The sequence below is a fragment of the Apiospora hydei genome (genome assembly GCF_038363865.1).
Source record: "Apiospora hydei strain CBS 114990 chromosome Unknown utg000007l_segment0_segment0, whole genome shotgun sequence".
NCBI lineage: Eukaryota > Fungi > Ascomycota > Sordariomycetes > Amphisphaeriales > Apiosporaceae > Apiospora > Apiospora hydei.
Genome location: NW_027117366.1, coordinates 2,972,321 through 2,990,595, shown reverse-complemented (window position 1 = coordinate 2,990,595; position 18,275 = coordinate 2,972,321). Strand labels below are relative to the sequence as shown.

Genomic DNA, 18,275 nt, shown 5'->3' with positions numbered 1-18,275 from the left:
ATCCAGCAATTACTACCACGGATCTCGGACATGCTTGCTAAGCTGTCGTCACCAGCTCGCGTCAATACCCATCATGCATCATTCAAGACTTTAACCGCGCGCTCACATAGAACGTGACTTAAAACTGTTGATCACTCGCCGATTCACCGTGGTGAGTGGTGGATAGGTTAACCGGTTCTTCTTCCATCCGTTTTGCAACCCCTCGGAGCAGTCCCCCGAATACGTTCCGAGTTGTAGACAACACCATGGCTAGCCCTGTAAGTTGAACTCATCATCTGATGAATGCGTGGGATAAGAATCTAACCTGCGGCGTCACCCCCGAAAAGCCTAGTTTCAACGAGTCCATGCCCACGGGCGGCAACCCGCTCGAGGTCGACGTCAACGCCCAGTACGCCGGTCTCGAGTGGAACTACACCTACCTCATCGTCTGCGCCTTCGTCGTCTGGCCCATCCTGCCCGGCATCGGCCTGCTCTACGGCGGCCTGGCGCGGCGCACGTCGGCGCTCTCGCTGCTGTTCCAGTCCTTCATGGTCGGCGCCGTCGTCGCCTTCCAGTGGATGTTCTGGGGCTACTCGTTGGCCTACAGCCGCACCGCGGGGCCCTTCATCGGCGACTTGGCCAACTTTGGGCTGCGCAACGTCATGGCGGCCCCGTCGCCGGGGAACCCGGCCATCCCGGAGATCGTGTTTTGCTTTTACCAGCTGCTGTTCTGCGCTTGCACCGTGCAGATCGTTGTCGGTGGTGCGTTCGAGCGCGGTCGCATTATTCCCTCGCTCGTTTTCGGGTTTTGGTGGGCTACTGTCGTCTACTGCCCCATCGCCTGCTGGACCTGGAACTCGAAGGGATGGTTGTACAAGGTGAGTCAAAGCAACCCAGCCCATCAGACTATTGCCAGACAGACGTGAAAGTACACAGCTGACGATGTCGCTCCAGCTGCCTTCCCTCGACTTCGCCGGCGGCGGTCCTGTCCACATCGCCTCGGGCTGGTCGGCGCTAGCCTACGCCCTCATCCTCGGCAAGCGCAGGAGGAACCCGGAGGGCCAGAGCCACGGCAAGCCGCACAACACGACCCTGGTCTTCCTGGGCACGGTCCTGATCTGGTTCGGGTGGTTTGGGTTCAACGGAGGATCCGCGCTCAACGCCTCCATCCGCTCCATGGTTGCGGTCTTCAATACCAACACCGCGGCGTGTATGGGGGTGCTTGGCTGGGTATGTGTGACCCTGCATATTATCAGTGTTTATCTCAGCTTTTTATATGCAAGGGGTCGAGGCTAATGTCATATTGTGGTTCAATAGGTCCTCGTAGACTACTTCAAGCACAAGCGCCGCTTCAGTGTCGTGGGCGCGTGCGAGGGCGCCATCGCGGGCCTTGTCGGCATCACGCCCGCTGCAGGTTACGTGAGTCTCTGGCTCGCCGCCGTCATCGGCCTCATCACCGGCATGGTCTGCTGCCTTATCGAGGACATCAACGAGTGGCTGCACATCGATGAGGGAATGGACGTCTTCAAGTTGCACGGTGTCGGTGGCATGGTGGGCGCATTTTTGACGGGTATCTTTGCGGACCAATCGAGTAAGTTGGCTTCCTTCGTCACGCGAAGTATAAGTGCGGGAGGAGTGACATTGATGCTAACAAAGCCCGTACAGTTTCATCCCTGGATGGAGTTACATTGGCCAAGGGTGCCATTAATGGAGAGGGGATCCAGGTCGGACGCCAGTTCGCCGAGATCACCGCCATCTCCGCGTACTCCTTCATGGTATCGTGCGCGCTGCTGCTCATCATGAAGTACATCCCCGGCTTGCACCTGCGCATATCGGAGGAGGCGGAAGAGAATGGTCTCGATATGGATCAATTTTTCGATGAGCAAATAGGCGACTGGGGACTGTTCCATCAGGCGCAGGGGTTAAGTGTGCACCCCCAGACGGTCATGGGGCGGGCGCCGGCGCATGCTGGGTCGTCGAGCGACATTGTCAATCAGGATAAAGGGTCACAAGATAAGGCTTGAAATGGGTTCAGAGGCGATATATCTTGTGGAGTGATCGGGTTTACAAGTCATGCGTAGAAAGAATGTGATAAAATATTAGATGTTAGACTGCTATGAACTCATGTTGTAGGGGAAACCCTTATCGCGAGCCTCTCAGGCTTGACAAACCAATAATTCTTTGACTTCCAATCTGAGCGAGGCATAGCCGGCTCGAAGTCATATCTGGAAACGAGCTCGGGGATAAGTTTGTACATCTCCAATGTCGAGATGTGACGGCCAATGCAAGTCCTAGACCCCAACCCAAACTGCAATACGAAGCGTTAGTGGCAATTTCCTACCAGATGTCTGCGCCGGTTCTGAGTGCTGTGAGACAATGAATGTTTACTTACAGGCATATAATTAGCCTCCATCTGCTGTAAACGCTCCGGGCCCCCCTTTTCCGCCTCGATCCACCGCTCGGGGCGGAACAAGTCGGCATCATCTCCGTATACGCTCTTGTCGTAGTGAGCCACCCACAAGTTGATCCCGACCACGGATCCAGCCTCGAAATACTGATTGGAAATGGTGGCACCACCTTCGGGAACGACTCTCCACAGCGGCAGGCCCGGGGCGGGGTGTAGTCGTAACGCCTCCTTGATAACCGCTTGAAGATACGGCATGCTGGTGTTGGCCGTCTTGAACGTGATTCGGCCCTGTGTTCTTGGCTGCGATTCGATCTCTTTTCTTAGCTTCGCCATGGCTTTCGGCGTCGTGGTTAGGTGCCATAGAATACTGGAGAGTGAGATGGCGGTGGTGTCGGAACCGGCGATGATGTTGCTCAAGCCCATCATGAAAATGTGGTGGGGTGTCACTTTCTCCGGGTGTTCGTCATGAGTATCCATCAGCTTATCCAGGAAGTCTCGCGGTGCACTGCTGTCTGCGGTGGTAGGTATTTTAGCGCCGCTCTGGGAAAGCTTGCCTCTTGCCTCATTCCGGGCCGCGATCCTCTTCCCGACAAACCCCATGAGATAGGTCCGGCCCGCTGCGCCACTGCTGGGGACCTTTTCCAGCAATGGGTACAAGTATGGATGTAGCCAAGGATAGATACCGACTAGTGTCGAGTACGACATGGAGTTATGCAGTGCCCGCAAGGTGCCGGCGATATCCTCACCCCCGGTCCAGGAAGCCGAAGCGCTGGGAGTAAGTCATATCCCCCAGGACGTCAAACGCGAAGCACTGGAACCAGTGCACCATGTCGACAGTTTCGCCCGAGCGTGCAAACTCAGCCATGCGCTCCAGGAAGATGTCGATGCAGTTGTCGACGTACGGCTCGTACGAGAGCAGCGCGCTCATGCTGTAGAGCGACTGGAACCGCCGTCGCGTCTCGGCATGGCGCCGGATATCCTGGTCCGGGAACAGGGCCCAGCGCTCAGGGTCCGGGTGCTTCCAGCCCTGGTACCAGTCGCTCTTCGGGAAGCGGGAGGCGATGCCGTACACGTCCTTATCCGGCACAGACAGCGAGAACCAGCCGGGCGCGACGCGGACGATGGGGCCATACTTCTGGTGCAGCGCGATGTTGTCGCTGTGCCAGGAGCCGTTCCAGACCCTCTTGAAGTACCAGAGTCGTGTGAACCGAGCGATCCGGGGACCCGGAACCGAGCGGGTTTTGGACGTTATCGTTTTCAGAAAGCCCCGCAGGAAAAGAATCAATAAAAGAACAGAGAGAGTCGCAATGTACAATAGCAATGGCATTATGTCACAGTATCCCGGCCACGAAGATCAGAGGGTTATGTTGTAAATTGACCATATGCTGCAGCCGATATCTGTAGGATAATTCCAATGCTACCGGAGGCATTTGTTTCTGATCATTGTGGGATGGTGCCAATTGGACTCGGAGGTGATCAGTCTGCCGTTGGTTGTTGGCCGGCAGTTCAAAGATGCGGGGTTGGAGCAAACACTGGCGGAGGACTCCTTACAGCAAATGTGCCTCATTCTAAGCACTGGTCAAGGACAAAAATAAAGAGCCGAAGACTTCAGTCTTTCTTACAAAACCATCGCCAATTCTATTTACATGTTCACGGATATATTCCGGAAGTACCATGACAGAACAGTCACTGGCGGGAAATATGCCGAGGCACTGCAGAGAATGGCTTGCGCGACCTCCACTGGATATTTTCTGTGCTGGTTAGTGGTCACCTCCAAGCCCTGCGGCAGCACTCCAACCGCGTGCATGCAGGCAAGTACATGGGTTCTGCGGCTATGTATTGAATAATACCACCCAATATTGACTGACCTGCATATCGCTTCATGGCTCAATTTTTTCTAGAATGAATCCAAGTTGCAATCCCGCTTCCTTTCAAGATCCCACGAACCACGTGTCGGAGAATTCCCGACGCTATTAGCAATCGATGGCGCTGTGATTCAGGCACTGTAATTGCCGATGGGTTCGCTGAATCATGGCACCCGAGCTCACTGTAACCTCGCTAAGCCCGCTACGGCACGAGGCCCTGGGCGCTACCAATTTCTTAACCACCCTGCCGGGAGTTGGGTGGGGATTCTCTGGGGCCCCAACAGCCCCCCAAGGCCCCCGACATTGAACTTCCCCGCAAACATGTTTGCGCTCCGGGCTCGTCCGCCGACCTGCCAGGTTTTTTGCGAAAAGGGCCGATACGGACCCATGGCACTTCGGCAATGACCATATGACCATGAGGAGATTTGAGGGGGGAGGGCAAGGCACACGATGCCGGTGCCTGCTGGTACGATGGTGATGGATACGCCTCGCCGGAGCGGTGTCGAGATATAAAGGCCTCATCCCCCATCGGTAAACAGTCCGAGGACAACTGGACTCGCCGACCAAGGACTCGTTCTCCGTCACGTCACCGCCAGTCAATATCGAAACATGCCGGGGCTCAGCTTGATCCGTATTTCCGTCTTGGCGGGCTTAGCATGGGCTCTCCCTGCATACGACTCAACACCCATCGCGACAGTTCAGAATGGCTCGTACTATGGCGTCCTCAATCCCACTTACAGCCAGGACAACTTCCTAGGGATGCCATATGCCCAGCCGCCTACTGACGATCTCCGGTTCCGCGCCCCTCAGCCACTCAATGAGAGTTGGGAAGGTTTGCGCAACGCGACGGAGTACTCGCCGCAATGCTTTGGTTACGGCAGCGACACCTGGGTTCTGGGCAACTACGTCTCGGAGGACTGCTTGACCATCAACGTAGTCCGCCCTCATGGCGTCGGGAACGATGATACCAAGCTGCCCGTTGCGCTCTGGATCCACGGCGGCGGCCTCACGAATGGCGGCTCCAGTGACCCGCGCTACAATCTCTCCCGCATCGTCGACCAGTCCATCAAGATGGGCAAGCCGATGGTTGCGGTCAGCATGAACTACCGCCTGCACGCCTGGGGCTTCCTCTTCAGCGACGAGATCAAGGCGGCCGGCGCCGGCAACCTGGGCTTCCGCGACCAGCACCTCGCCATACAGTGGGTGCGCGACAACATTGCTGCCTTCGGAGGCGACCCCAAGCAGGTCACCATCTGGGGCGAGAGCGCCGGAGCACGCAGTGTCGCAGCCCAGCTGGTCGCGTTTGGCGGACGCGACGAGGGACTCTACCGCGCAGCCATCATGCAGAGCGGCACCGGCTACGAGACCGACTTCGGCGAGGTGGACACGGGCGCACTCACCTGGCAAAACTACTACAACACCCTCGTCAACAAGACGAACTGCGCCAGCGCCGCCGACACCCTTCAGTGCCTTCGAAATGTCCCCACCTGGGACTTGAGCAACATCCTCAACAGCACCACCTCCCCGACGTTTTCGAGCCCCACCATCGACGGCGACTTCATCCAGGCCCCTCGCTGGCAGCTGGTCCGCGACGGCAAGTTCGTCCACGTGCCCCTCCTCATCGGCACCAACTTCGACGAGGGCACCTCCTTTGGCCAGAAGGGCATCAACACGACGGCGCAGTGGGAGGCCTACCTGCGCTCCTCCGCCGGCGCGAGCAACGAGACCATCGCGGAGCTGTCCGCCCTGTACCCGGACGACCCCGCGGCCGGCATCCCCGCGACATTCGAGGGCCGGCCCGAGGGCGAGCTGGCCAGCTACGGCGCCATGTGGAAGCGCGTCGCGGCCTTCGCGGGCGACCGGGGTACCAAGCGCCCCGGCGCGTCTGGGCGCAGGCGTGGGCCGCCGCGGGCCTGCCGACGTACTCGTACGCGTTCAACGTGCTGTCGACGGGCATCAAGCCGGTCGAGGGCTCGACGCACTTCCAGGAGGTCGCGTACGTCTTCGACAACACCGCGGGGCTCGGGTACGACACCGCCGTCGCCGTGAACCCGTTCGGGGGCAAGCCGGAGGCCTACTTCGAGCTCGCCGACCTCATGTCGCGGATGTGGGTTAGCTTCGTCACGACGCTCGATCCGAACCGGCACGAGACGCCGGGGCATGATGAGGTGGCATGGCCCGCGTACGGGCTGGAGGAGGCGCAGAATTTGGCGTTTGATGCGAATGTTACGGCGCTGGCTTATGCTCAGGGGGATGATTTCCAGAAGGGGCAGTTTGAGTACTTCCAGAAGAAGCTTTGGACATAGTGAATGGGTATACACAACATATAATTCATAATACGAGGCTAATAAGTATGTATCAGCATGGTATTTAATCTTGCTCTGAGGCTTTCATCGCGTTCCAAATAATAGTCATTCTTCAATATTGTCAATAAGTAGAATCTCGGCAAAGCTTGGAGACAGTTTGGTGATCTGAGTGACTTGTGCTAGCTGTGATGTGATTTACAGTGGACAGAAATTTTTGGCCCTATCCGTCTTTGAGGAGCCATTCACTTGTTCCTTGGACGCCTGGATAAAGAGTCATGAGTGTTGATCTTTGTAACATAAACGAATCCCACAGTGGTTTCTATCGAAGATGGAATAGTACACAGCGCGTTCTTTGTTGGCCAACCCACGCTTTGATGGTCACTATAGATAATGGTAGATCGATTAGTGTGACCCATTTCTCTTTATTTCTGTTTGTCTGATATTATAGGCAGCCTCATAGTTCAGATCAAAGATGGCGGTTTGTCTTTCTCTGTAGACAATGGAAGACTCAAGAACAATGTCATTCAGTATCTATGACTGTCTTAAAGAAAACAAAATGACCTCGTTGACTTGAACTTCTCTATAAATGGGCACCCTTGCTCCTTGGCATCGGGTTGTTGGACCGTCCCTCCCTTTCCATAAAGCACATACCAACACTCACCAAACCCAAACTTGTCTTCGGCATATACAACCGCGACAAAACACAAACATGTACACAGCAACATCCAAAACCCTCGTCGCAGCCGCGCTGGCGCTGCTCGGCACCCCCCACGCCACCCTCGCCCACATGATCATGAAGAACCCCCCGCCGTTCGGCGGCGCGGGCCTCGACAACAGCCCCCTGACGACCAAGGACTACCCGTGCAAGGTCAAGGGCGACCCCGCGACCTTCTTCAAGCGCGAGAAGGTGACGACGGTCGCGGTCGGCGAGAAGCAGGAGCTCTCGTTCACGGGCAACGCCGTCCACGGCGGCGGCTCCTGCCAGCTCGCCGTCACCAAGGACCTCGTGCCCACGGCCAGCTCCCACTGGCAGGTCATCCTGTCGATCGAGGGCGGCTGCCCGTCCAAGGACGGCGTCGATGCCAGCACGTACGAGTGGTCGATCCCCGACGCCGTCGCGCCGGGCGACTACGTCTTCCAGTGGAGCTGGATCTCCAAGCTGGCGGGCCAGCCCGAGTTCTACATGAACTGCGCCGCGCTGACGGTCACGGGCGGCAAGAAGAAGCGCGATGACGACGGTGGATACGAACACGAACGCCACAACAACGAGACTCTCGCGGGCACGGAGCTCTTCGCCCGCGCCGGCGACCTGCCGGACCTCTTCGTCGCCAACCTCGAGGGCATTAACAAATGCGTCACCAAACTCAACTCCGACCCCAAATTCCCGGACCCGGGCCCCAACGTCATCCGCCCGGGAACGAAGACCGATTACGCTCAGGTCAGTGGCGATTGCTCACCCGGCGGTAAGGGGGAAGCTCGACCGAAGGGGGCGGCTCTTCCTCTGGCGGATCTTCCGGCGGCGGTTCCTCTTCTAGTGGCAGTGGCAGCGGTGGTGGTAGCTCTGGCAGCGGTGGAAACGATGGCCAATATCACGGTGAGGATAGCAGTGGCGGCTCCGGCTCTGGAGGTTCGGGCTCTGGCTCTGGAGGCTCCGCGTCCGCGCCCGCCAGCTCCGCCGCCGCCGCATCCAGCCAAGCGCCCCCCGCCGGCGTGACCCCCTCGGGCTTCATGACCAGCATCGCCTCCGCCGCCTCTTCTTCCGCACCACCAGCCGCCGAGACTCCTTCTCCTGCCGCCACCGGCTCCTCTGGTGGTAGTGGCAGCAGCTCTTCTCCGCCTCCGTCCGGCGGCGAGACCGGCGCCTGCACCGAGGAGGGCATCTTCAACTGCATCGGCGGCAGCGCGTACCAGCGCTGCGCCTCGGGCAAGTGGACCGCGCTCGAGCAGATGCCCGGCGGCACCAAGTGCGCCGAGGGCAAGTCGGCCAACCTCTGGGCCCGCGGCGAGGCCATGATGATGCGCAGGCTCCGTCGCTAGAGGCTTAGACCGGCAGCATGAAATAGGAGGTATCGGGTAGATCTTGCGCGCTTTCAGCTTTGGTTTAGTCTAGGCCAAATAATAAGTTACGAAATGAAGAGGTGAAAACATAATAACATTAAGACTTGGGTTCAGATATGTGACAACGTGTGACAGTGTTGAGACAGTATGTAGATCAATGACGTTGATTTAAGAATCTATGATTCTATAGCTAATAAGGAGTGAAAATATCTTTTCGCAAAAATTGACGTCGCTATCAAATCTTTAACCACAGCATCCACCATTAGTCCAAAAGAACAATCGCAAAGTGAGGTCTTCCTATAACTCGCATATTTCTACAAGTATGTTTCAACAATGGCTGTTACGCTCAGAGCTTGCTGGAGATAGAACCGCTGGAACAGCAAGAAGCCCCGGACGAAGCACCGCCGTTCTTCGCAGCAGCACCCGAAGCCGGGAAAGCATCCCGAGACGTCGTGTCCTTGAAGAAGGCCGTAGGCGGAACCCACAACGCCGGATTCTTGACAAAGAAGTTAGAGGCCCGCAGCATCACGCTCACCGGCTCGGCGGGCATGACGGGGAAATCCTCGGTGCGGGGGAAGTGCGTGAGCCCGAACTGGACGTAGCACACAATATCCGCATCCGCGATCGACCCGCCGCGCGCGGCCCAGTCCTCGATGGTCGGGTTATCGACGTGGCCCGGCATCCCGGTGCTCTGGCAGACGTAGTCGCCCGCGGGGAACAGCTCGTCGTCGCGGTAGGGCAGGACCCAGAGCGCGTGGCGGGCGAAGGCGGCGCGGGCGTGGACGACGCTGCCCGGCTGCGCCAGCAGGGCCGGGCTGTTGTTGTTGAGGATCTTGTAGCCGACGGGCTTGTGCGAGGACGGGTTGAGCCGGTGCGGGTTCACGATGGACCAGGACCGGCTCGTCTCGTACTTGTAGTCGCGCATGCCTTCGCGAGCGTCCTGCAGCAGGGTCGCCCGGCTGTAGAAGCCGTTGCCGAACGGGTTCTCGCGCGACCCGACGGCGTGCTCGGAGGGCAGGGCGTCGCACTCGAGGACGCTGTTGCGCGGGCCGTCGAGAGCCGGGTCCACGCGCAGCGAGAAGATGTGCTGGTGGTTGTGGGCGTCGAGGCCGCGCGCCACCTCGGTGCCGTACGGCGCCGCCGTCTCCGACGGGTGCAGGCAGTAGGTGTTGAGCATGCCCGTCAGCTTGACCTCGAGCTTGTACGTGCCGTCGAGGCTGAAGCTGTGGTAGAAGCCGTACTCGTAGTTGGCCGCCGTGATGATCTGCGAGATGATGAGGCGCCGGTCCCGGGCCGAAATCACGGTGCCGTCTCGGTAGTCGGTGTGTTTATACAGCAGGCCGTTGTCCTCTTCGTGGATGCACACGGCGTTCTTCAGGACGGCTGGGGAGCCATCCGAGATGGACATGACAGCATCCAGGTAATGGATTGCGCCCTTGCAGTCGCAGCCGAGCTTGAGACTGTTGGTCATCAACCCAGTCCCGTACTCGCCCACGTCAAATGCGTGCTTCTTCTGGTGGGGAGCAGTAGGGTTGCCGTACGGCACCACCATCTCCACGATGCTAATGCGGTTGAAGAGCGAACGCTCCTTCTGCTCGTGCATGTCGTGCATGCGCACATCGGAGAGCACGATTCCCTCGCGGTAGTTGAAGCCGATGTGCATCTTGTACCCCGCCCAGGACAGCTCGTTGCCGCGCATCTGGAAGGAGACGCCCTGCGACTGGACGATGTCAATGGGCTTGAGGCGGTGCTGGTCGTACTTGTCGCCGACGTACTGGGGCAGGTAGTTGTGCTCCTCAAGCGGGGGCGGGACGCGCTCGCCGTTGACGCGGCGGACGTCGACGGCCAGGACCTCCTCGCGCTCGGTGTCGATGATGACGGTGAAGTCGAGCGGGTGGGCGTACTGGTTGTCGAGGGCGGCGGTGCGGTAGTAGGCCAGCCCCTGCTGCAGGCGGCGCTCGAAGCCCCAGCGGTCGTCGTGGCCGATGGCCCAGCCGTCGAAGAAGACGCGCGACATGTCGGCGATGCCGATCTCGCGGCACGCCTGCGCCACCTGCGGGTCGGCCCGGGCCACGCGCTCGCAGATGTCGAGGTCCTCGAGCGTCAGCATCGGGCCCACGTCGGTCACGCTCTTCCGGGCCTCGACCGCGCCCCGGGCCAGGTCGACCAGGACCTCGGACACTTGCCCGCTCCCGCGCTCGATGACGATGGCGAAGGCCTGGCGTTTCGGGCGCGAGCCGCTGCCGGCCTGGAAGGCTTGGTACGCATCCTTGCGCGGCTCTCGGAGCGTGATGCAGTTGAACTTGACGGTCTGGGGATGAGCATGCTTGCGGATCAGCTGTGCTGCCACCGTGATTTCCTCAACCGTGAGCTGATCTATAGGCCTGTTAGTCTTGTTCTTTGCCTCCGTTGGTCATTGAGAGGGGGTAACTACATACCCAGTGGGTGAGGAGGTGGCTTTGGGATTACGATTTCGTTTTGAGAGGAACCATTGGCATCGTCCCGATAGATTATGTAACCGGGAATGGTTGAGGTGTCGGGCGTCATTTTGGCGGCGTGAATGTGCCATACGTCTTGAGTGCGGAGCACGGGGTTGCGATTCTCGGACCGTTCAGTCCTCGGGGCTGCTAGCCAGTGGCTTCTGGTGAAGCGGTGGTGGTTAGAGTAGGTATAGTCTCGTTTGCGGGAAGCTGTAAGGAGCTGAAGAGGTTCTCAGAATAAGGAGAGAGCAATGGCTGGAATCGGATTTATAGTGGAACAGCTGTTAGTCGTCTCGTACGGCGCTAAGTTCGGTTGGTTCCAAGGACCAGAGTGTCGGGGTTAAGGCAAATCGCTTGGATTTACCGAAGAACCGTGCCGCTGGACTTGCCCGAGTCTAGGCCGGGTCAGCAGTCGATCTCCTGCCGGGTTCCTCCAGAGTCAAAACTGCAGCCCAACGCTGGTGGTGGTGGCTGGGTTCTGGCCGCGTCGGTGCCCAGAGCATCCGGCGCCCGGAGCCAGGGATATATCCAAGACGGGGTACTAATACGGAGTAAATACATCTTAGTAGCTAGTTGCGGGTCTCGAGTCAGGGATCCTCTTCCGCAGCCGCCCACTTAAATCTGTGTGCGTCATTGGATATGGCCAAAATACAGTGTGTATAGTCCGGCATTATACACTGTACTGGCGGGTATACTCCAAGATAAGATCAGACGGAATGCTAAGCAACTCGGAGCGATATACTCATGCGGCGCATATTAGTCCCCTGTATGACCAACATACTTCAGATAACGCATGCGGCGCATGTAACGCGTGCAGTGGTATGCAGTGGCTTGCAGCCCCCATGCACTTCTATGCAACTCTTCTGCACTCCTATGCAGTCTTGCACAGCACCATGGAGCCGAATTGCCGTGATAAGAGCCCCAGTCAGAGCCCAGCCGAGCCCCAGTCAGAACCCAGCCTACAGCAGAGCCCAGTCAGAGCCCAGCAGCAGAGCCCGAAATCGAGGTCCCACCTACCACGTCGCAGTCGCATTTTTCTTATCTGATCCGCCGGGTTGAGCCCCTCTTCCACCCTAGAACGAGTTTAGATGAAAAATCACAGTCCGGGGAAAATATTTGGAGGCGCTTGCTGACCGAAGTCACAGTGTCACGCGACACCATTGCTGAACCGCCAGCATCGAGACTGGGAATTGTAGCCGATGAGACATTTCCTTGGCTAAAATGGATAATCGTCCTGCCTTTTCGGTGTGTCCCGTAGACACCTTATCGGGGGCCCCCGCTGTTCGCTAGAAAGACTTCTTTCGGATCAGTGGCACCCTCGAAAATCTAGGCACGCGACACGTTAAAAGAGTCACGTTTCCTGTCATAGGTCCTCGCAGAAGGGTTTCTTGTTTCTTCGTCACCACTACCTCGCCCGCAAGGATACACCCATTACTCCCGGCTGTGGATCTGCCGACTCCAGAAACGAGCTTCCCGTGATGGACACCGACATCCCCAACGACCACGCCAGGACCCACCACCGCAGCCGGCCAGCCGACCCATCCTTCGACCAAGATGGCCAGGATCTCGCCGACCTGGGCCACGAGCAGGCCCTGACTCGGAAGTTCAGCCTGTGGAGCATGCTGGCCCTGACCTTCAGCGTGCTCGGCACCTGGGCCACCATGGCCCAGAACCTCGCCAGCGGCCTGTCCAACGGCGGGCCCGTCTCGATCCTCTGGGGCCTGGTCCTGGTCCTCGCCTGCAACGTCGCCGTCGCCCTCTCCCTCGGCGAGCTCTGCAGCGCCATGCCCACCACCCTCGGCCAGGCCTACTGGATCTCCCGCCTCTGGCCCACGCCGGCCGGCCGCTTCATGAGCTACATGTGCGCCTGGATCAACACCTTCGGCTGGTGGGCCCTGTCCGCCTCCCAGATCGCCTTCATGACCAACTTCATGCTGAGCATGAAGCTCATGTTCGACCCCGACTGGGAGGGCGGGAGCCTAGGCTGGGTGCAATTCGTGGTCTACCTCGGCCTCACCTTGGCCATGACCGTGATCAACCTGGTTTCGTGCCGACACGACAAGGTATTACCGCTCTTCAATAACGTGGTTGGCATCACGTTCGCTGGCCTCTTTTTCGTCGTGTCGCTCGCCTTGCTCATCTCGGTCGGCATAAAGCCAGAGCTGCACTTCCAGTCGCCCTCCTTCGTCTTCGGGTCGTGGGTCAACCAGACGGGCTGGAGCGACGGCGTCGTCTGGTTCATCGGCCTCGTCCAGGCCGCGTACGGTCTCACGGCCTACGACTCGGCCATCCACATGACCGAGGAGATCCCGAACCCGCGCGTCAACGTGCCCAAAGCCATGTGGCTGTCCGTGGTCAGCGGCGCCGTCACCGGTTTCATCTTCTGCGTCGTTTGCCTGTTCTCCGTCCAGTCCCTCGAGGACATCCTGAGCCCCATGAGCAGCCTGCCCTTCATCGACCTGCTCTGGGCGTCGACGGGCCTCGACGCCGCCTGCGTGCTGCTCGCCCTCTTCATCTTCAACGGGTTCGGCCAGGGCACCAGCATCGTGACCTCGGCCTCGCGGCTCACGTGGAGCTTCGCCCGCGACGGGGGGCTGCCGTGGAGCCGCTACCTGTCCAAGGTCGACGAGACGTGGAAGGTGCCGGCGCGCGCGACCTGGGCGCAGGGCATCGTCATCGGCCTGATCGGCGTGCTCTACATCTTCGCCAACACGGTGCTCGAGGCCATTTTGAGCGTCAGCACCATCGCCCTCACCATCTCGTACGCCATGCCCATCCTGACGCTCCTGTGCGTGGGCCGCGACCAGCTGCCCGCGGGGCCCTTCCGGCTCGGCCGCGTCGGGCCCTGGACCAACTGGGTCTCCATCGTCTACTGCGGCATCACCACCGTCTTCTTCTTCTTCCCGAGCTCGCCCCACCCCGCCCCGAGCGACATGAACTACGCCATCGCCGTGTTCGGCATCATGATGTGCGTCGCCCTGAGCTTCTGGTTCCTCAAGGGCCGGCACACGTACTTCCAGGCCACCGTGGTGGACATTGAAGGCCGGTCGCCCGGACTGAGGCCTATCCAGGGCTCGATGAGCTCCAGCAGCGGAATAGGTCCGAAGCGCAAGACAGAGATGTAAAAAGGGACATAGGTATTCATTGTGTGGACTTCACCCAAAAGTTATCTTGTATTATACATCTTTTGACGGACTTAGCATTGGAGGTGTTTTTGGTATTAGGTTTTATGTAAGTTAATGGCAAATACAGAGGCAGACTGGCTGTACCGCCTGTGAGCTCATAATTGCCGCCTTCTTGTGGCTTCGAGGACGATACATGCACGCAGTGACTAGGTTATATCGGCGGGGGCTTTCATAAAACCGAAGTGAGGAATGTTAGATGTTGCAAATAACGTATGTATGTACGATGCGTGTATACTCGCTAGCTAATTAGGACACATCCGACATTGGCCTCTTCCGAGGTCTTCTTCATCCCGTACGCAATAGGTCCGGGGCACCCCCAAGCAAATTTATTTATTTCCATTGGGTAATAGCTATCTCTCCCCCGGACAACCGTGGCGTACAGTACCAAGCATACGGTACAGATAAACACGGGCTAATGCAAGATGGCTCCGCCTCGCTTTCCAGCACCCCCTGCCTATCAGTTCCCCGCATGCATTGCCGATCTCGCCAAGGGGGTTGATAACTCTTGGCCGTCCGGTGACCCCAATGCAGCATGTCCAAGCGCATGATTTTACCTTTTTATCAACACCCCTGTTGTGGATGTTGATTGGCCCGGCTCCGGTATCTCGGTCGTTGTCCTCGCGATACCAGAAGACTCACCCCGAAGGCCACGTCCTGAATATGTCAACAGACAGACACGCCAAGAGACACCGGCGTAAGTCAATTGCTAGTCCTTGGTCTCTGCCGGGCGAACTGAACCCGTGTTAAATTGGAGTTGAAAGAAATAAACACATCAAAAAGAGTGAGGTTGCTCAACTCAACAAGATGGCGGTAGATGGTCTTTCGGTACAGCTTACAGCCCCCAATGGCAGATCGTACACTCAGCCAACTGGGCTCTACATCAACGGCCAATGGGTGAAGTCAGACGGCGGGGTAACCCTCGCATCTACCGACCCCGCGTAAGTCAACATCCCCCTTGGCCACGTGCACGCTATCCTCGTCCCTTGCTGACCCAAACCCCAAGAACGGAGAAGCACATCGTGTCCGTGCAGTCGGGATCCAAGTCCGACATCGACAAGGCCGTAGCGGCCGCGCGCGCGGCGCTCAAGGCGCCGGCTTGGAAGAGCCTTCAAAGCTCGGACAGGGGCCGGCTGCTCTACCGCCTGGCCGATCTCGTGGACGAGCACCGGGAGACTCTGGCGACCATCGAGACCTGGGACAACGGCAAGCCCTACACGGTTGCCCTCAACGAGGACATGGCCGAGGTCACGGGTACGCTCAGATACTACGCTGGGTTCTCCGACAAGGTCTTCGGACAGGTGATGGAACTGAGTCCGGACAAGTTCGCTTACACGGTGCGGGAGCCGGTTGGTGTCTGCGGGCAGATTATCCCGTAAGTGTTTTATTCTTGCGTCACGCAGTCAACCCTGCTACAAAACACCAGTCACTAATTGCATCTCTTAGATGGAACTACCCCCTATCCATGGCCGCCTGGAAGCTCGGCCCCGCCCTAGCCTGCGGCAACACCGTCGTCCTGAAGCCCGCCGAGCAGACCCCGCTCTCGATCCTGTACTTCGTCAACCTCATCGCCGAAGCCGGCTTTCCCCCCGGCGTGGTCAACATCATCAACGGCCGCGGGTCCGAAGCCGGCGCGGCCCTGGCCTCGCACCCGGACGTGGACAAGATCGCCTTCACGGGCTCGACGGCGACGGCGCGCGAGATCATGCGTATGGCGGCGGGCACGCTCAAGAACCTGACGCTCGAGACGGGCGGCAAGAGCCCCTTGATCGTCTTCGACGACGCCGAGCTGGACAACGCCGTCGAGTGGGCCCATCTCGGCATCATGTCGAACCAGGGCCAGATCTGCACCGCGACGTCGCGGATCCTGGTGCAGGAGGGCGTGTACCGGCGGTTCGTCGACGCGTTCAAGCAGCAGATCCGCGAGGTCTCGCGCGTGGGGGATCCGTTCGACGAGGCGACGTACCAGGGGCCGCAGGTCACGCGGGCGCAGCACGAGCGGATCCTGCAGTACATCGACGTGGGCCGGGCGGAGGGCGCGACGCTCGAGGCCGGCGGGGGCGCGTCGGGGACCGGGGCTTCTTCGTGCAGCCGACCGTGTTCACCGACGTGACGCCGGGGATGCGCATCTTCCAGGAAGAGGTGTTCGGGCCGTTCGTGGCCATCATGCCGTTCCGGACCGAGGAGGAGGCCGTGGAGCTCGCCAACGGGACGCAGTACGGGCTGGGCAGCGCCGTCTTCACGACCAACCTGACGCGTGCGCATCGCGTCGCGCGCGCCGTCGAGTCGGGCATGGTGTGGATCAACTCGAGCAACGACTGCGATTGGCGCATCCCCTTTGGAGGCGTCAAGCAGAGCGGGATCGGGCGGGAGCTGGGCGAGGCAGGGCTGGAGGCTTATTCCAACGTCAAGGCCATTCATGTCAATATGAAGTCTAAGCTTTGAGCGCTGATGGCAGTGAGTTGTGGTACTTTGTCATTCAGGGGTAAACTTTCGCGGGGCTAGATAGAGCGTGTTTTCTTTCAATTGAACTTGGTCAAAAATTATATACACTAGTCTTATATCACAGCTCTCCCGACAGGGCGGCTTGCCTAACTACGTACATATGTTAACACGCGCTTCATTTCTGAAATCTGCTCCGGCGCGTGTTGCGCTTGGCCAACTTGGCCGTTTGCTGCTGTTCCTTTGCCCCCGGAAGCACCACAGGCTCTCCGCCGCTCACGCGACCAGGCCCGAAGTCCGGGGTGCCACCAAGGGACCCCCCACACGTCACCGACGTAGTTCGTAGCCGGCACGCCAGCCTTGAAGGTCGCGTTCCAGCCGCCGATGATGCCGCGGGCGATCGAGTCACCCGCGACCCAGACGTTCTCGATGGCGATGGGATACCCCACGGTCCCATTGACCAGGTTATCCATGACGGATTGCCCCGGATAGGGGCGGTCGAAGTCCGACACGGTGCGCACGATGGCGACGCGGGCGAAGTCGACGCGCGACTCGAGCGCGCCGCGCACCAGGGCCCCGAGCACGGCGCCGTCCTCCTGCGCCGTCGTGCAGTACACACCCGTCCCGTTGGTCCAGAGGTCGACGCGGCGCGCGTGCGTCTCGGCCAGCAGCGCGCCCGTGAACCACGTGTCCGACGTCACGGAGTCGCAGTGGTGAACAGCAGGCGGCGCGGCGCCGGGCGCAAACGCGGGGACTTCCGCATAGTTCGCTCTATAAGCGGCGGCGGCAGCGCTGTCAGCGACGCGCGCGGGATCGATCATGGCCGTGAGCGTATCGCGCAGCGCCGCGTTGACCTCGAAGACCTCGGAGTTGTACACGGAGCCCCAAACGGCGTCGGGCGACTCGGTGCCCTGCGGCACGTAGCCCGCGTCGAAGCCCGGGGGCATCTCGCGCGCGTCCATCTCGTACGACATGCCGACTTGCACCGTGAAGCGGGCGAGCGTGACGGCGCCGAGCGAGACCCGGTCCGGCGCGCCGCCGCCGATGCCGGTCAGGACCCAGTAGGTCTCGCGCAGGTCCAGGGCCGGGTCGGCCAGGAGCGCCATGGTGGTCGCGGCGGCCTGGATCTCGGCCTCGCCGGTGGTCATGAGGCAGGCGGCGCCGTCGGCGGTGCAGCGCAGGTAGGGGAACTCGGGGCTCGCGTAGGGGACGCGGTGCGGCGTGGCCCGGAAGTCCAGCGCGCCCGTGGTGTTGGACTTGGTTAGGTAGATCTCACCTTCTGAATTGAACTATTGGGCGGTGTCAGCTTTAGAGCCGGAACATGTTGACTATAGATGATAAACTTACGAATGTAATGATCATAACTTTGGGCTTGATTTTTCCATTGCTGATGGCGGCCACCGCTGCGACGCAGAGATAAGCGACCGCCAGCGCGGATTGACGGACGAAGCGCATCTTGATGCCTGTAGAACCCGGAAATCTAAGTTGACGAGAAGGTCTATACCGTAAATATATACACAGTGCCTCAGATATATTCTATGGCAGTGGAAGGCCTG

General features: G+C 59.4%; 8 protein-coding genes across 8 annotated transcripts; 5 read left to right on the top strand and 3 right to left on the bottom strand.

Annotated features, from left to right (window-relative positions):
- Nucleotides 1–245: 245 nt before the first annotated feature.
- Nucleotides 246–2,003, top strand: PG997_010035 (uncharacterized protein; the record flags this gene model as incomplete). The annotated part of the gene is made up of 5 exons (XM_066814350.1): nucleotides 246–257; nucleotides 297–857; nucleotides 916–1,209; nucleotides 1,297–1,570; nucleotides 1,645–2,003. 5 exons carry the CDS (start codon nucleotides 246–248, stop codon nucleotides 2,001–2,003), a joined length of 1,500 nt encoding a protein of 499 aa, XP_066666312.1.
- A 98-nt stretch (nucleotides 2,004–2,101) lies between these two features.
- On the bottom strand, nucleotides 2,102–3,713 carry PG997_010034 (cytochrome P450 oxidoreductase; the record flags this gene model as incomplete). The annotated part of the gene is made up of 3 exons (XM_066814349.1): nucleotides 2,102–2,287; nucleotides 2,372–3,155; nucleotides 3,199–3,713. 3 exons carry the CDS (start codon nucleotides 3,711–3,713, stop codon nucleotides 2,102–2,104), a joined length of 1,485 nt encoding a protein of 494 aa, XP_066666311.1.
- A 1,147-nt stretch (nucleotides 3,714–4,860) lies between these two features.
- PG997_010033 (uncharacterized protein) lies at nucleotides 4,861–6,557 on the top strand (the record flags this gene model as incomplete). The annotated part of the gene is made up of 2 exons (XM_066814348.1): nucleotides 4,861–6,090; nucleotides 6,147–6,557. The coding sequence occupies 2 exons, from the start codon at nucleotides 4,861–4,863 to the stop codon at nucleotides 6,555–6,557; spliced, it is 1,641 nt and encodes a 546-aa protein (XP_066666310.1).
- A 709-nt stretch (nucleotides 6,558–7,266) lies between these two features.
- Nucleotides 7,267–8,594, top strand: PG997_010032 (uncharacterized protein; the record flags this gene model as incomplete). Its single annotated transcript, XM_066814347.1, has 2 exons — nucleotides 7,267–8,020; nucleotides 8,185–8,594. The coding sequence occupies 2 exons, from the start codon at nucleotides 7,267–7,269 to the stop codon at nucleotides 8,592–8,594; spliced, it is 1,164 nt and encodes a 387-aa protein (XP_066666309.1).
- Nucleotides 8,595–8,961: 367 nt separating this feature from the next.
- PG997_010031 (primary-amine oxidase) lies at nucleotides 8,962–11,162 on the bottom strand (the record flags this gene model as incomplete). The annotated part of the gene is made up of 2 exons (XM_066814346.1): nucleotides 8,962–10,991; nucleotides 11,054–11,162. 2 exons carry the CDS (start codon nucleotides 11,160–11,162, stop codon nucleotides 8,962–8,964), a joined length of 2,139 nt encoding a protein of 712 aa, XP_066666308.1.
- Nucleotides 11,163–12,573: 1,411 nt separating this feature from the next.
- PG997_010030 (Choline transport protein) lies at nucleotides 12,574–14,220 on the top strand (the record flags this gene model as incomplete). Its single annotated transcript, XM_066814345.1, has 1 exon — nucleotides 12,574–14,220. One exon carries the CDS (start codon nucleotides 12,574–12,576, stop codon nucleotides 14,218–14,220), a length of 1,647 nt encoding a protein of 548 aa, XP_066666307.1.
- An 864-nt stretch (nucleotides 14,221–15,084) lies between these two features.
- On the top strand, nucleotides 15,085–16,722 carry PG997_010029 (uncharacterized protein; the record flags this gene model as incomplete). Its single annotated transcript, XM_066814344.1, has 4 exons — nucleotides 15,085–15,218; nucleotides 15,284–15,652; nucleotides 15,724–16,297; nucleotides 16,369–16,722. 4 exons carry the CDS (start codon nucleotides 15,085–15,087, stop codon nucleotides 16,720–16,722), a joined length of 1,431 nt encoding a protein of 476 aa, XP_066666306.1.
- Nucleotides 16,723–16,868: 146 nt separating this feature from the next.
- PG997_010028 (uncharacterized protein) lies at nucleotides 16,869–18,174 on the bottom strand (the record flags this gene model as incomplete). Its single annotated transcript, XM_066814343.1, has 2 exons — nucleotides 16,869–18,008; nucleotides 18,067–18,174. The coding sequence occupies 2 exons, from the start codon at nucleotides 18,172–18,174 to the stop codon at nucleotides 16,869–16,871; spliced, it is 1,248 nt and encodes a 415-aa protein (XP_066666305.1).
- Between the last annotated feature and the right edge of the window lie 101 nt (nucleotides 18,175–18,275).